Source organism: Dunckerocampus dactyliophorus, chromosome 4 (genome assembly GCF_027744805.1).
Source record: "Dunckerocampus dactyliophorus isolate RoL2022-P2 chromosome 4, RoL_Ddac_1.1, whole genome shotgun sequence".
NCBI lineage: Eukaryota > Metazoa > Chordata > Actinopteri > Syngnathiformes > Syngnathidae > Dunckerocampus > Dunckerocampus dactyliophorus.
The window spans coordinates 24,529,174-24,547,600 of NC_072822.1; the positions used below are offsets into that span (position 1 = coordinate 24,529,174).

The 18,427-nt window shown below is 40.3% G+C and overlaps 1 protein-coding gene across 3 annotated transcripts in view; it reads left to right on the forward strand.

The window, feature by feature from the left end:
- cdca2 (cell division cycle associated 2) overlaps positions 1-5,741 on the forward strand; it is a 29,593-nt gene extending 23,852 nt beyond the window's left edge. For all 3 annotated transcript variants that reach the window (XM_054773650.1, XM_054773651.1, XM_054773649.1), the window contains exon 15: positions 4,124-5,741. In XM_054773650.1, the coding sequence (XP_054629625.1) occupies positions 4,124-4,863 (740 nt within the window). In that variant the 3' untranslated portion in view covers positions 4,864-5,741. The remainder of the gene's footprint in view (positions 1-4,123) is intronic.
- Positions 5,742-18,427: the final 12,686 nt, after the last annotated feature.

Below are 18,427 nucleotides of genomic sequence, written 5' to 3' on the forward strand. Positions count from 1 at the left end.
GCATTAAAGTGAAATAGGCTGTTCATCAGCTGAAGACCACATATTTTGAAAGCCAAAATGTTGGCAAAAATGTGGATTCAATGTCCTTTTCTGTCAGATATTCACACTGTCATGATCTCTTGATGGCAAAAGCAAAAAAAACTTTCTCTCTTTGAACCCGGCCAGACTGAGCTGCATAAACAAGGCCTCTCGCAGTGCGCCATTGCTGCTGAGGTTGGATGCAGTAAGACAGTCATTTTAAACTTCTACACAGATCCCGGCGTTTCCCCTAGAATTTTTTTTTTACTGTGCCGCTTGCAAGTCAGTGAGGAAACTGTAGCTCTTTCTTTGGCACGAGCCAATCACAAGCTATCAGTGCACTCACAACGAGCTTGTCAACCCACTGGAAATCGCAGGCGGTCATTACTCAATATAAGAGTCTGACTCACGGTGTCATCTTACAAGAACGCTAAACTCATCACACAGAAACTTAACACTCAAAGGGTAGCTGGGAAGTATACAATACAAGTACCATAATGGTCCCATAATGCATTGCATTCAAGCAAAGCATTCATTGGTGCCCGCCGGGCCGCTGCAATGATGTCAGCCGCCCTCCGTGCTCTTCTGGTGGACTGAGGCAGCATTGCAGCAACATCCATCCGCTTTGTATGACGAAATGCATCATGGTAAAACGTTGGTTGTTCTTTCTTTGTTTTTTTTTGTGTGTTTTTCCAAAACTCACAAGCTCCTTTTTAAGTTTTTTTGTAGCTCATAATTGGCTTCTGTCAAAGAGATGCGTGGTCCTCACGGAATTGTGCGTGCCACAATATGCCGTTTTATGACGTGGACATGTGCGGCTATAGTCCGGTGCGGTTTATATACAGTCAAACCTATCTTAGCGGCCACCTTTATAGAATGGCCACCTGCCTATAGCAGCCGCTAAAAAATCCCCCGCAGCAAATTTACATGTTATAGACCCTGTGTATAGCAGTCACCTGTCCAACGCGGCCAGCGGCCACCCATTTTGTCTCCCTCAATATCTGACTGTATATAGCGGCCAAATTACCAACTCAAGTAGAAGCTTCATGCACGAAAAAGTTTCGTTTTTCAGTCAATGAAGCCGTCGTGTGTAGACTTTAATTACTGAGTCCTAGCTCAGTCACAATCATTCACAAGATCCACACAAACTGTCAGTTGTTCCACATAAAAAAGCCGTCTTCTTTTGAGCTTGCTATTTCCTGGTCAAACATGTAACTTTAAGAGCATTTGCACCAAAACATTACCGCAAATTAGGCTGGGAACAGGACGTGCTCCCAGCAACGCTACAATACAATATAATACTGCATGCACGCTAAAACGCTTTTTAAAAAGGCAGCGGGAGAAAAACTGAGTTCGGTTGTACTTAATTGAAGCATTTTAGAATGTACTCAAGTTATTTTTGATCAATCCTCACCCACAAATCCATCAAAGTCCTCATCTTCTGTATTCAACACACAAAAAAAGCCGTCTTCTTTGCCATTCGCTACTACAGTGGAATTTGCAGCTCCGAACCAGAGTAAAGGCGACCTGACTCCAGCGAAGAAGGAAACTTCTCCTGTTGCTTCTGCCAACTTTTATTGAACGCGGCCACCAGAGAGCAGCTCAGAGCACACACACACACACGTCTCGTCTCTCCTTCCGGCAAGCCAAAGGTTAAACAAGCCCCACTACATAGCTGTCCAGGCAATGCCTGTAACAAGTGACACCGTTTATTTCGTGGTGTGAGACAATGTGCACTGGTCAATGCTGTAATGCCACTTGTTGTGGGGAAGGAGAAACTCACGTCGCCGATGCACTTTAATGGCTTTATTAACAGCGGAGAACACTGCAGGACTTTACATCCACGCCAACATAAACACACTTCCCAACTCTCTCGACACTCACAGCTAGCACTGAGCCTAGCTCTCCTGCTCGGGACGCCCACCGTCACTTCCTGATGAACTAAAGCTGTAATGACACTCTGCCGTATAAAAAGTAAAATATTAAAAACAAGCGTAAGACATTACTAGCACAGCTTTGTTCTGTGGGTCGTGGATAATAACAAGCCTAGTAGTGCTGTACAACTTTTATCCGCAGTCCCACAGTGCCCTCTACTGGTCAACATTCTTTCTTTCCCCACCCCCACCCTTATTTTTCTCTCTCTCTACTGGTCAACATTCAAACTGGAATTCAACCTGTCTATAGAGGCCATCAGTCTATAGCGGCCACTTTTCCCTCTCGTGGCCGCTATAGACAAGTTTGACTGTATGTACAAATCTGTTCTTTTCCTCTAAATTTAGTGGGGGAGGCTTATACACCAAAATTTAAGGTAACTTAATGGCAAAGTTGCTGAGAGCACTAAAAGTGAGAGTCTAAAATGTCAAGCCTGTTTTTGTTACCTAACCTATTTAGTCCAATAGTAGTGTGACTAGTACAAAAGTACAAAATGTTGTACTATTTGACACAAACACAAAGCTAAATTTAATGTGATGCCTGTTTTAGAGTAATACGAATACATGAGAAACGAATTGTTCAATATTATGTTTTTAATTCAAAATAACATAATTAACAAAATCAAAAAACAATTTACATATTTTTGTTATAGAAATCTAGTTCAGGGTTATGATAGCGCAGGTGTATCCAACATGCAGCACTATTAAAGCTACTTCGACAAAAAGAAAGAAGAGGTGAGCTATTTGTGTTTTATGTGACTGCCAACATTTTAATTGTGCTTTATTTACAAATCACATCTCCACTCAGTGTGCTCATTTGTCATTAAATACAGGTTTCATGTTTGAATAGAACACATGTAAAAGTACTATGAGGTGAAGCAAATATTCTTTGGTGAACTACTCAACATCAGCTGGTGAGCTACTGCTAGCTTATGAGCTACCTGTTGGAGACGCTGCGATGGCGTCACTATCGTCACTGATAGTACTACTTTTAAAAAAGTTAGCTAGCATGTATCCCATGACCGTGATAGCCACTTGTAGCTCGAACCATGAGACAAAAACGAGCTGGCTAGCTGCCACCAGAGATGCAGTGAGAGCCAGGCAAAATGTGTAAACAAAAATGCCAGAAAGTCGAATGAGATTGAAACGTGAGCGATCACACACGCTGGCGTAGATAGACTTAGCATGTGACAAGCTGTTCTCAACTGACTACACGTTACGGGCTGTTTTTCATTCTCTCGATAATAAGAAACAAAGTGAACGTCAACACAAGACGTGTCGTGTACTTTTATCTTGTCACACATGTGCAAGTGCCAACAGGGCAGACAGACGATTCCAGTGCATGCTTATCAAAATAAAGAGCAGTGAAACATTTTTATGATATTTGAAATTGTTTTCAAACTAATTGTGGCCAATATGTGCGTAAATAATAATCTATATATGTATCTAATATATATCTACAGTATATCCATTCATTCAACATGCTAACCATCGTGCGGCCCGTTCTCCATGTGCGTGCGTGTGCGCGCGTGTGGGTTTTCCCGGGTACTTCGATTTCCTCCCACATTCCAAAAACATGCACGTAAGGTTAACTGGCGACTCTAAATTGTCCATAGGTATGAATGTTTGTCTATAAGTGACCTGCGATTGGCTGGCGACCAGTCCAGGGTGTACCTCGCCACTCGCCCAAAGTCAGCTGGGATAGGCTCCAGCATACCCCCGCGACCCTCATGAGGATAAGCGGCCAAGGGAAAAAAAATGGATGGATGGTAACCTTACCTTTTCTTTAACCTCTGGCAGTTCACCACTTAACTGTGTACCATTTCAAGCATTGGACTTGAACAACTTGAATTGCAATAAAAAACTGTAAGAGTTGTGGTGTTATAAAACTTTTCACTAGTAGTTTATATTTCAAGCCAAAGCTTTGTTATTAATTATTAGCATCAACATTTCAACTTTTTTTTGTGCCTTTTTACTCTATTTTCCCATTTTTGCTGTAGAAGTGTTTAATTTTATTTCTACAATGTGCTGCTGGTCAATAATAAACTAGTATTGGTCCGCCACACTTGGACACCCCTTAACACTTTTATTGTAAAGCAAAAGATGTTCTCTATGTTTTAGCAACACTAAAATTTGTAAAAAGTCAGAAAGAGTAAAGGTTTCTTTCCTCCCAGTAATCTCAGATGAAAGTCCAGGCCTGACAAATGACGACCTGGTGACGGCAGTGGCTCACGATGAAAGGCACGCCTCTCGCATGTTTCCAATGTCCAGTACCAAAAGAACCACAAGGAAGAACAGAAGAACATCAAGACCCAGAGGGAAGAGGAAGTTTGGAGTTTTAGAGCATGATCTGCCTTGCCGGGAGCCTCACGTCCAGCTAAGTGAGAACCATGAAGATGAGATTGCTACACTTCCAGGTGTGTCAACAGAAGTCCCATCTGTACCTGAGCGACAGTCAGATGGCACTGAAGAGAGTTGCACTCTAACAGCTGCTGACCCACCGAGCACCGTCGCAGATAGCCTCACCCCAGACTGCCCATTTGCAGGAGAAGGGTCTTTGACGCCCCACCAGGCTAAAAGTTTGTCAAGAAGTTCCATGAGCCTGGCAGAGGAGCAGCCTGACCACACCAGCCCAAGCGCTGGGAGTCCTACAAAAAAGGCACAAGTGGACGAGAACCTGGCTCCCTGGCAGGCTGACTTTAATTTTGAGGATGTCTTCAAACCTGTTGCCACCAGAGGGCAGCGCTCCGTGCGCCGCAGCCTCAGGAACCAAAAACGCAAGACAGAGAGTGACGGCGACACAGGCCTGGCCTGGTTGCCTCGAATCTCCCCCGAAAGCAGGAAAGAAGCAGGCAAGAAGTCACGTAGATTCTGTTTTGCTCTCCCGGTTCCTGTACTACCTGTCAACGTTTGAACACATGGGACACTTCTTGCCCTCCACAACAACAAACACTTTGTTGTTAATGTGTGTTTTTCATCCCCTCACAATTAAATGGAATTCATTCTAAAGTACAAGCTTGTTGTTTGATAAGCTAAAAGCGCTGACGCTATTGTCCTTAACCAATAATTGCTATGGTCTCTTATAGGCAAGCCAGTCAATACGCAGAGAGAGCCCTGTCATTTGTGCTGACCTCCTCTCAATCAATATCTAACCACACATTCCCTCTTCATTCTCCAAAGTCACTGGATCGAGTCTCACGAGTCGATATTTTCTCTTAGCGGATGGATGAAGACGGCCGTATGCAGTCGCCATCTGTCAGGCAAGGTTAGAGGCTGCCGGACTAATGTACAAGCAATGGAGGAGGGACGAGCTAAATACTCGCACAGAAAGCAAATCAACCCTCCGATCATCCTGTCTAGTGATGCTGGCTGGGTTTTACACCATTATTTCAAGTTATTGACTACAAAAGTCAAAATGTATCAGCCCTGGAATACAAGGAAATCATTTAGTGGATAATTATGTTCCCGGGTTCAGTGATCCGATACCAAGTAAATTTAGAGCCAGTATTGTCGATACCAATGTTCTTCCCCCCCCCCAAAGATCATTAAATGATTTTGTGACTTTTCCTTTAATTTGCTGGTCATGAATTTAAATAAAACACAGGACAAAGATTCAACAAACCCATTTGTGAACAATTTAACAATATAGAAATGTAACAGGAAAATGTTATAATTATTCCTTCGTATCACATACAAGTGTTTGAGTAAAATAAAGTCATTGATGCAAAATTTAAAAAAGCAAAAGGCTTTTTACACTCAACGCCCTACTGTGTCCAAGGGTTTGTTCTTTGCCATGAGCTTTGTTTGTAAATAATAAAACACAGTAGATACCCGCCTAGTCACAGATTTCTTTTCTATGCTTTAAATTGTACATAGCTTTTTTTAATTGGAACTGTGCCCTGATGATGCTATTATTGCATATACTGTGAAATATACATATTTAAGCACATTTTTCAAGCATAAAAGTGGTTAAATGAACTAAAAATGCAAATGCAAGGCATTCAGAAGACTCATTCGAAGACGTTGCGATAATATGTAGTATACTACACTGGTCACTAGGTGTCAGTAATGTTATATAATATTACATACAATATTATATACAGTATTGTCAGTGAGACACACAAGCACTAGACTTAATGGCAGCAACAACAGCCTTTTAATACAGGTTTGAATTATCTCACAACAAGCACAGTAATTTCGAACATGAGCTACTGTTGTGGCTGTAACCCACACCAAGCTAAAACTCAACTCTCAACCCCTGACATCACTTCCTGTTTGCACCACTGGAATACATTCATAGCAACACACACGAGCATGACTGCTTGTGGATTTGGCACACTTATGTCTACTAAATTAGGTATTACAAGTGTAAAGGTGACTATAGCGGTGTTATTTCATGTACAGAGGGCTCTATTAATGTTAAAAAACGTATTTAGAAGGTCATAAACAGGTTTTCTTTGCTCTATGAAATTATTCCATTTATAAACAGATTGCTGTACTGTATGTCTGTAATTGTTTCTTAACGTGCAAAACTATAATTGATACTTTAATAACTGTTGAGAGGCATATTTAGAACAGGAAGTGATGTCGGGGGTTCAGAGTTGAGTTTTAGTTTGCTGTGGGTTATGGCCGCAACAGCCGCCTGTGTTAGGGATTATTGTGCCTGTTGTCAAACCTTCAATAAAAGCCTGCTGTTCCGGTCATCAAGTCTGGTGCTTGTGTGTCTCACCGAACCTTACAGTAACATTACTGACCTCTAGTGACCAGTGTAGAATACTACATATCACATCTTTGAATGCGTCTTCTGAATGCTTTATATTTTATTTTTGCTGATTTAGCCATTTTTATGCTTGAATATGCGTCATTTAGTCAAAAAATACAAAAACATTTGCTTAAATATCCACTTTAAAAAAAATGGCAGGGCATTACTGTATAAATGTAATCAGTGTTGGGCATATTACTTTGGGCAACTTCCTTCAAATATGTAAAATATATATGCAGGTTTTCATGGAGTTGGAGCTGAGGGCTGAGCTTGTGACTTGTATATAATATAATATATAATTGTGAAACTAGTATTGATTACGATACTTATACCACACTTAACGTATCGATGCTTGAATCGATCTACCCACCCCCTACTATGACCTCTTAAGGCCAAAGCCACGGCTGCACTCTCTAAATGACTATTTGGATCCACTGACGTGTTAGATTAGAGTCAATTAACCTGTGACAGATTGAAATGAGGTCCGTGTTTGCAAGATCCAGAGAGTCAGAGTGGAAACAAATTGGGTTTCAGATTCAGCTCACACAGGAAGATTGGCTGTTGCAAAGATGCCAGCGTGTGAGCCATCCATCATGGGGTAATTGACTCCCCACTTTTACATCACACTGGAGTCACTTGGCTGAAGGACGGCAAAGTCCTGGCTTGTGGTTGACTGCCAAGGCCTTGTCTCCTCGTCCCCCTGGAAGACGAATGGTGGCTTGCTCCCTGTGTGCAGAGGGACTTGTCTGCCATCTGGTGGTCATAAAGAGGTACTGCTTGTCTCAGTGCCATGATCAAGCAGTAGGAAAGTAGATAGTGTGGGAAATAGGAGTTTATTTTATGACATTAAAAAAAGCATGATTAAACATACATGTATTGTCTCTGTTGACGTCCAGTCTTAGCATGACTGCAAACAGACACGTGTATTGTCCAAGTGTATGGAGCAGAGTGGCACACACATCTATAGAAGCTGAAGGCCACGTCCCTGGTAGACGGGCACGGTGAAGACGGCTTAGCGCCTGAACAATGGGGTCCTTTGACCAACAGGACGCCCCCTAAGACATGTGGCCTCCTGTCACCGTGGCAACCCCCCATGGGACATGGAGTGGGGCTGACAGCTGGAGAGAAGGACTGGACAAAAATGGAGTTTCTTCCTTTCCACCGCTTCCATGTGGACGTGTCTTCCATCTCTAAGCCGTGCTACCCATCCAACTCCTTGAGACACAATAAATCACATCTTCATAGGCTCCTGTCCCTGATAATTGCATTGATCTTGACAAAAACGGCTTCACACTCAAGCGTACCGCTGGATTTTACACCTCATTTTAAAAGCGATGAGCGCTGTTGGCTCAGATGCAAAGACAGTTCATCAGTCATTCATACGCGCCGATTTACAGACCACTCGCTCTTTCAATTAGCTAATTAGGAGCTGAAATGGTATTAAGTTGTCCCGCTGCCTCAGTGCTTTCCTCCATTATTGATGCTCCGTAAGCCCACCGCAGCTCTCCTGCAGGGCTTAAGACAGCAGGAGGAAGGAAACAAACAAAGGGGAGACTACAACAAGACAGCGTCTCACGTCTGCTGCTGCTAAACAGCTGCGCCTGTACGCCGCAACAAGGTGTTTGCTGCGTGACGAGACGAAATAAAGCTGCTTATTGACTGAGTTTAATAGAAGAGGAGTGATACTTGGTAGGGTTAGGTTTTTTTTGCATCAGTGTTTTGTTTTATGAAATTATTCGTGACTTACAGTGCCCTCCACCAATATTGGAACAGGGAGGGGTTTTTTTGTTTAGTTTTTTTGCTGGAGACTGAAAACAATTGGGTTTGTCTTCAAAAGATGACTATGAGACCAGAGAGCAACATTTCAGCTTTTATTTTCAGGTATACACATCTGGATCAGATGCAATTTTGAATGCATTTTTGTTTGGACCCACCCCATTTTTCATGTGAGCAAACGTACTGTGACTGACAGGTGTGTTTTGTTGCCCAGGTGTGTCCTCCTCTACTTGGTTTTCAATTCGGTTGGATAAGCTTTACCTGTATAATTACATTTAGAGGTGAAAACAGCACGAAAACCAGCGCACTATCTATGGCTGAAAAACAAGCAGTTGTGAATCTGAGAGATGGAAAATGAATCAGAACTGTTGCACAAATATTGGCCATAGACAATACAACCATTTGGAATGTCCTGAAGAAGAAAGACACCACTGGGGTACTGATGTGGAACAGGTAAACCAGGGGTGTCCAAACTTTTCCCATTACTTTTTCTCCACTGCGCATTTTTCCCTTTTTCTGTTGTTTTGCAATTTTACAAATACTGTATTTCAACTGTCTTTTGTAATTGTTTTCATAACACTGTGACTTTATTCCCATAATATTTTTACTTTATTCTTGTGATATCACAGCATTTTCCCAACCTAATTTTCAAAAAATTGCAACTTTATTTTTTGTTTTGTAACTAATATTGCAATAATTATTGTGAAAATTACATTTTTCCTCATAGTATTGTTTAAAAATTTTGATCATAATGTTGGATTTTTTTATATTATAACTTTATTGTAATATTTCTACTTTATTCTTGTAAAATTACTGCTGATTTTTCCGTTTTTTTGGGTTGTTTTTTTTTGTTGTTGTTTTCTTGTTTAATTGTACTTTTAAAATATAGCAAAGACTGATTTTAAAAAAGTCAAAGGCCCCAAATGGCCCCTGGGCTGCACATTGGACACCAATGAGGTGGCCCGAGGAAAGTTAATGACTGAAGAGCTGTAAAGAAAGACCCGAAACCAAACGTTGGTGACAACAACAACCTGCAGAGGGCAAGAGTGAAGGTGTCACTAAATATGTGAAGGTGAGTGCCACTTCTTTGACTTTGTGAGTTTGGATTAATTTTGACATAACCACCAGTCTGCTTTTGCAAAAACACCCGCAATAATGATGAAGTTAACAATATTACAGCTCGTCGACATAAACTGACCCATTTGTCATAGAAATCTAAAATTTTATGTCAACAAAAGTGTCCGATATTTACAACCACACTGCAAAAACAAAATTTCAAGAAAGTTAAAAAAAAAAGTCCCATTTTAATCAACCATTTCTTATTTTTTTTCTATAGAGAACAAATATCTTGTCTAGCAATTTTCACTTAAGAAAAATAATCTTATATTATGAAAGTATAGCTAGCCAATTCTTATGAAGATTTTTTTTTTTGGCAGAATTAAAACGATCTAAAACCCTTATTTTGATTATTCTTCAAAAACAGATTCATATATATTTGTCTTAAATTAAGAATAAAATTGGTTTCAAAACTTTTTAAATTTAAGAATTAAAATTAAGAATTTGTAAATTTAAGCTTCTGGACCAAAAAAAGAAACAGGCGAGAAGGCAGCAGAGAGCAAGGACACATAAACAACGTGAGGACACTCTTTAGCCTTTCTTATAGGTTATTGTGACCATATTGCTATCGGAGAAGTAGTCAATGATCACACAATTTTTAAACTGTATTAAAAAATAAGAGCAATATATTTGGTTACAGTGCTGGACGCTACATCGACAAAGAATACTGTATGAACAAAGAGAGCCCAGAATGAGAGTACACAGAGTCTATATAGCAGTTGCCGCACTCCTCTAGAGGTGAAAATTAAGCTTGTGTGAGTGAGAATAAAGAATATGTGTCTGCCCTTTCCAGTGTTTTTTCATCACTCATATGTAACTGTTGTGCAACTGATTGTGCTATGTGAGTGTGTGTGTGTCAAGGCCTTCAATGAGAAGCTGTTCCATTGAAAATGACAATATCTACTGTATAACATACTGTATATATGATACCGCTGATACCTTGACTACACGTCTTGTTAATCAATACAAATTAGGTGGTTGGGATTGTACATTTTCAGCGGTAGACCTACTATTTGCATCAAATATCAAATAAATGGAATGATCCGTGAAACGTGCACACTTCAGTGACAACTGAATGATGTTAGAATTATGCAGCATAAGACATGACCAATTTGCATACCTGCAGAAATCCTTAAAGTGTCTTAGCATGCCTGAACAGGACACTCTTGACAGATGTGGGAAATGTCTTCGACTTGTGTGTCTGCTCTTCCTTGAGTGGATGATCACTACCAGGTTCGTAAAATGCCAGGAACTTTCCAACTTTTTTCTGCAGAAAACACATCTCATGTTGGTAATCATTTATAAATATGTGATAATAGACGTAAACTGTACGGCATCCATGTGCCGCTGTTAGAAAGCCCACAATTTTTACATGTTTATGTCTTTATGCTTCATTGATATTTTTTGGTTTTTGTTAAGCAGTCCTTGAACGCACCATAGTTGCGTGCACCGTGACTCCAATATCTTCTGTTCATCAATCATCTCCCATTATCATTCAGTGTGTGGTAAGTACCTATACTTTGTATACTTTAAATGTGTTTAGTAAGTGTGTGAGGCGTATTTAGGGCTTAAAACTGGATTGTGTTGCGGGTGAACGATGACAATTAAAGAAAGCAGGAGAGGCTTCTGGAGCTGAATCTAATCTAATTATTACAACAGTCACTTTTTTTTTTTTGCATATGTTGATATTTGCAAATAAACACCTCGGGGAAAGACAGACTTTGCAACCCCAGTGAAAATAATAAAAAAAAATAAACTGAGCTTCTGCAGAGATTGCATTAAAATAGAATGTTGAATTAGTAATTAGGGTGCACGTTATATGTTTTTCCACAGTCCAAATATGCCGCTGCCTTCAGGTATGGATGTGTGTTTGTGTTGCATCATTAGAAAAACCACAGGCCACATCCCTCTTGGTGTTTAAATCAGCTTTAATTGGCTCAATCTCTTGAGACAAGCTTCCGCACAAGAAGTCAATGCGCGATGATATCAAAATCCATCCATGTGAGACAAAATCATTGCGAAGTCAACAATATGCGGCCTTGAGAAAGCCACCAGCCCAGCGTGGATGCGACAGCAGCCAGACATCCTTAGAATTAACTCAGTGGACCCGAAGGCACAGCTACACTGAGAATTCAGGGATCTTCACACATTATTACAAATATCACATTTAGTTGATTACTACAGCCACAGTGTGCTCAGAATAATGATTACGGTCTGCATGGCTCAGTACAGAAAGGATGGATGCTTGTACATAATCATGAAAATCTGTCATATTTCATGGGTCAAAAACCTTGAAAATATCGATACTATATCTTTTGATAGGTACGTATGTGGTACCTGACATATAGTGGAATTGAAATCATTTCTAACATCTGTATAGACGGGAATTAGCAACTTGGTGGGTATTTGTTATGAAACAGTCGCGATGGAAGGACAAAATAACCATCTTTATGTGTCGTTAAGTCCCATCAGAGTTGGTTTACAGTGACCGGCTCCTTTGAGAAATGGGTCACATGCTCATGTGTCAGCTGAAATAAACGAGCAGGTGTTAAGTAAATGGAGTCATTATGGATGACCTCAGAGTCAGAGTCTGTGTGTGTGTCCGCAGCCTCTATGATGATGCAGTAAAAGAACTTGTTGTATTTGTGGGTCAGGGAAGGACTCGCAGCCTCAGGCGACATAGCTGCATCGGCCACAATGTGGTGGCATTCACTTACTTGGACCGATGACCTCAACAGCTTGTCCTAAGTCATGATGGAAACACAAAATTGAGTGTCTCTCAAGCACCAGAAGCAGACCAGAAGCAGAACAGCTTCTGGTCTGCTTGGCAACGCTTGGGCAAGCGTTCAGCGGCTACGCATTCTGCAGCCGGTAAAAACAGGCCTTCACAATAAAAGTACACCAGTAAAATAACACAGTTACAGGAGCATCCACAGTAAATTTAAGTCTTTACATCAGCACAAGTCCTCTTGCGCAAGTTACTGGTCCAAATTCGGGTGGAAAGACCATAATTTCCAGCATTTTATGAAACATTTCCCTGACTTTCAAATGCAAATGTTGACAGGTACGGATCAACAATGTTTGCCATGATTTTGTCATCATCTCGTCAGGTTTGTTTCTCATTTGTAAGCGCTTTTGGGGAAGGAAAGCAGCTGCTTTCAAAGCAAAAGTAAACAGGCAATGAAACATGACACCGCCTTCCTATTGGTGGACAGAAGCTCCTCAATCAGTCTAACATGAACTGCCGTTTGGTTGCAGAGGGAGCAGGGGAAATTTGAATCAAGGATGCCAACAAGTGACCAAATGACGCAACGATGCACATCGTGGCTTTGAAAGGCCAACACAGGCCCCGACTCAATCGATGGGTTTTTTTTCGGTGGACTGCACGAGCTGAGGTCAGGGTTCTTTGCAAGTTCTTCCCTGGACCTTGCTTGGTGTCTGCTTTGTACACTGGGGTGCAATTTGATTGAGAAGCAAGAAGAAAGTTGGAGGCAAATCCAAAGATGTAAAAGGTGTGTCCCAAGAATTTTGTCCCTTTTATCCTTGCAGTCTTTTTCTAGACAGGGAATGGGGGGCTGAGACATTTATCACTAGCGTCTATCTTAAAATTGCATGAAAAACACTAAGCCAGGGGTGTCCAAAATGCAGTCCGAGGGCTGTTTGTGGCCGAAAATCAAATAAAACATCAGAACCTGAACAGAACATCAGAAGAAGCTGTCATACAAATAACACAAAGATCATGTAAGCTTTTTTTTGTGTCGAATGTTCAGTATGATCACATAATGGGCTCCGTCAGTCGCCTCCTCCTTGTATAGGAAGAAGACAAACGTGAATATCTTTACACAGAGCGGGATGTAATTATTCAATTAGAGAGAGTATTGAATTAAGTACTGATTCACCACAGTTGGCATTAGAGCAGCACAGATCGTTACTCGCTCTGTAATTTGATTGAGGACTGTGTCAACCTCATCGTTCATGTGAACAACGTATGCTCTCATTCCTCAGCAGTGATTTAAGAGTGTGTTCGCTGGATTCTCATGGTGATCAAGTCAAGGAGTACAGTAGATCTCCGCTATTTGCAAAGGTGACGATGTAAGACTAAGGCTAATAGTGAAACGCCACGGATGATGAACGCACCCATAAAAAGCATGTGTTTTTTTTTCCAGGTTTTTTTGTTTCCTCCCACATTCCAAAAACATGCATGTTAGGTTATAAATGGTGACTCTAAATTGTCCATAAGCATGAATGTGAGAGTGAATGGTTGTTTGTCTATATGTGCCGATTGACTGGCGAGGTCAGCTGGGATAGGCTCCAGCATACCCGCCACCCTAGTGAGGATAAGCGGCGTAGAAGATGGATGGATGGAAGAAAACTTATTTTAAAAAAAAAAACAACAGCAAAAATGGAAAAATCAGCAGCAATTTTACAACAATAAAGTCAAAATATTAGGGAAAAAGAGTTGTAAGAAGACATCATTTTACAAGAATAACGTTGTAATATTATGACGAAAAATAGCATCATTTTAGTAGCATAACGTTGAAATATTAAAGAAAGAAATATCGTTTTTTAAAAAAACAGACAAAACAATGAATAAATTGGTAATTTTTAGAAAATTAGGTTGCGCAAAAAGTTAGAATGTTATGAGAATAAAATCAAACTACGGTAAAAGATCATAATTACATGAAGAAAATTCACAAGAATAAAGTTGAAAAAAAACAACAACAGCAAAAATGAAAGAAACAGCTGTAATTTTACGAGAATAAAGTAAAAATATTACGAGAAAAAAGTATTTGAATGAGAAAAAAGTCGCAATTTTACTCGTGATATTACGTCGTTCTTGTAGCGTAGAGTTGAAATATTAAATAAAACATGTTTTTTCTTTAATATTAAATCATAATGTGAGAAACAAACAAAACAAAATAAAGTTTGCACTTTTAAAAAATTTGCATGGTGAAAAAACATTTTTTATTTAGTAATATTGATAATATTACAGGAATAAAGTCAAAATATTACGAGAAGAAAATTTACAAAGATTATTTAAGACGAACGTTGAAATATTTGGAAAATGTAACAAAAACAACAGCAGCGAAAATGGGGAAAAAAGAGCACATATTGAAGTTCGTACTAATAATACACGTTTTCACCTTTATCACAAGGCTGGGATGCAGGTTTTTCTTCTTAACATATCTTTATGTGTTGGGTTACAAAATATCAAGGTGGCGTTTGCATCCTTTCACTTTTCAGCCCTACTCTATACTTTATAATATGCCTCTCACACTTATTAAATGCGTTTTTAAATGCAGCTTTACACATTAAGAAACATTTTTTTCTTACAGGCTTGCAATATATCGTATTGTACTTCCAAACCGTGCCGTTACACAACACCATGTCTTGTCAAAGCAGCTTCCTACTGGAAAATGTTGTGTGAAATGACTGGTGTGACAGCGCCCTCTGCTGGATTCATAGCTGCAGCACTCTTTTTCTCTGCAGATAGCGCCATCAAAGCACTTTATATTTATATTATTGTAAAAAAACAAAACGTTACCGTAAAAAAACTAATTCAAATGCAGGGGAGGAGATGCCGAAACACACATTAAACACACACGCGGGACTGAGTTCCACATTCATAGCTGCATAGCGCCATAACACCACTCTATATTGAAGTTATGCTAAAAAATGAATTATTTACAATTTAAAGTAGAGAAAAGAAATCTGCGAATATGTGGATGAGTGAATATGAATATAAGAACATGCAGGGATCTACTGTACAGTCATTTGCATTGGCTACAGGCCCCATTAACCACATGTTTTTAAATATGTGTTGTTCCTGGCTCGTTCATGGAACTTATTAAGAAGATCTTGGTGCTCTGTTGTGTAAGTCTGTGCTTGGTTAAAAAAAAAAGGAGGGGACAACTGGGTAGGGGTTGGGGGGGTGGGGGGGAGGTGTTATGGCAATGGCGGGAGGTGTAGAAGTAGACAAAGCCTGTTGAGCCCACGAGGTTAAGTTCCCCCCCCCCCAGCAGCAGACCAACAAGAATGTGTGAGAGAATCCTGGAGGCTGCATTGTTGTCTAAAAGGCATCCTGCTCTGCAAACACTGCAAAGCTGCTACTCTTGGACCTGCACGCTCTGCAGACCGCTCTGATAACTTGGTCAGTCAATGTGGCGCCTTCACGTTGAAATAAACATTTGTGACGTCCACTTCTATTTACCTCTTCAATGTTCTCCACGTCCTTTTCTCATCAATACAATTTTTCTTTTGTTCCTCACAGTTGTTATGCAACATTGGTCTTGGTCGTCTTGGTTATTTCTACGTCAGCACATACTGTATCTTCCCTCTTCTTACAAGTCCCGTGAGACTGCATTTCAGTCTCTGCTTTTGTTGTCCCCGTCCCATATTTGGGACATTCCCATCCTTTTTGTTTCTTGATACACGACACGTACTCACTTTTTTCTGCTCCTTGAGCTTGTTTCCTTTTATTGTTTGTACATTGAAGTTGTACATTTGTACATTCTTCTCCTCTTGCTCGGATTCCACAGCCTCCTCCCCTGACTACGCCAACTCTGTTGCGCTTTCTTTTGACTTCCTAAAGTTGTGACCTGAGAAAATTCAAAAGATCTTGTGGAAATCTTGCAAAGTTCTCGTACCCAACTGTCACAAGATGTAGGAGTGGCTTGAAAAAAAAAAAAAATCACACAAACCTCATGATATGGCACTTCTACATGATGTAACACAAGCGTACAGTACAGAGTTTTAAAAAATGTATTTATTTTTCTCTCCGAAAATAGGGTTTTTTTTCCAGCAGAAAAGGCATCTCATCCACCATAAGTCGGTAATAATTTATAAATCATACAGGTAAAGTGTACATCATACATGTACCACTGTTAGAAACCCCACAATTTTACATGTTTATGTCTTTATACTTCACTGATAATGTTTTTTTTGTCAAGCATTGAGATATCACACCATATCCAGCAGTCCTTGAACGCACCATAGTTGTGTGCTATGAGATGCAAAAGTTTGTTTAGCTATGGAATTTAGCAGTCATGGATCATCTTACATTAGCATTCATTAGTGGTGATTACCTATACATTTTATACTTTTAATGCATTTGCAGTACAGCCATCCCTTGTTTATCACGGTTAACTGGTTCCAGATGAAAGTAACACCCTCTGAATCACCTTTACACTCATATTACCCAATATAGCAGACATAAGAACGGAAAATAAGCCTTTTAACACATAAATAAGACTCGTGTTCGTGTGTTGCTGTAAATGTGTTCCAGACGTGTGGAGGACAGGAAGTGATTTCGGGGGTTCAGAGTTGAGTGTATTACGGTCACAGCAGTAGGTCGTGTTATTATTCTAATTATTATTATTATTATGTTGTTATTGTGCCTGTTGTGAGATCATTCAAACCCGCAATAAAAGCCTGTTCTTCCGGTGATCAAGTCTGGTGCTTGTGTGTCTCACTGAAGAATACACTAACATTACTGACACCTAGTGACCAGTGTAAAATACGACATAGCATCAACTAATATACAAGTATATATTGGTATTTTAGTCCATTTGGCTAATAATTTTATGCTTGAAATTGCTTAATTCAGGCAATAAAATAGGTTAAATGTGCATTTTTTTATACTAACAATAGGCTGTATTAACCGTGATAGAGTGAAGCTGCGAAATTCGAAACCGCAATGTGGCGTCCTGTGTAATACAGAACAAGTAAAGGGGCCGTGGTTTGTACAGATAAATAACTAAATAATACAGGTTTTCTATGGTATTTCAAATCAGCTTGGCGTGGGGCACTTCAAGACCACTGGCTTAGTGTGAATACGAGTAAGAGTCAAAGATGACTATTTAATACATTAAAGTAGTGGTTTTCAATTCTTTTCGGTCATGCCCCCCACACCCTAGTATTTGGAGAACTGCATTAAAGTTAAACTTCTGAACATCAACAAAGGTGCCTAGGAAACTGTGAACTAACTGGGTCCCAATTCTAAGCAGTACCACCAGGCTACATGTGGAAGCAGCAGCTCGTGCTGACCACATTATTCTGAGTTCCTGTTGTTTTTTTAGGAGTGCTGTTCTTTGATAGCGAGGTCCATGACTGCTTTTTTTCTTTTTTTTTTTGTCCGTGTGAAACTAGCAAGCTTCCTGCTGGATCTGGCTCATTGCCAAGTCCCCCAAACCCTCAAACCCTGCTCTCCTGAAAAGCGCTGAAACGTACAACGGAAATTTCCAAGCTCTGGCGTGCCCCCACTCTGAGGAGACCAACCATGCAACAACACCACCCTCCCCGTGGCCCACGTTCCCTTCCTTGCCTGGGCTCCAAAGGAGCGGGGAACAGCTGGGAGGTGAAGTGTGGCTTGTTGGCGCTGAGCTCTGACTCGAGCGGACTCCTCTGGTCTGCTGGCTCCAACTCCCTGCTTCGCTTCCTCAAAGCGGCACCTCCTTCACTGGTGAAGTGCTTCAGAACGCCACAGATTACACTTGTTCAGCAGAGAACTTCTCAGCTTGACAAATCAATGGCGCTACTGTGGTTAACAGTCGTTTAAGTGGACGTACGTTTCCAACAGGGGGCCTCTGACAAGGCCATTAACATGAACTAATAGCTGCGACTTGAACGCCATTAAGTACAGCAGAGGAGGAAGCAGTTAGAGTGATGAATAGTGCTGAAGCTGGAACAACAACTCAACTGCACCTTTTTGTCAGATTGTCACTCCAGTATTCACTTATACGTATATTAAATCATCTTTAATATGCCAATAACTTATTTCATTCTTATTATTTATTTTTAATCATTATTTTTGGACCTGAAGTAA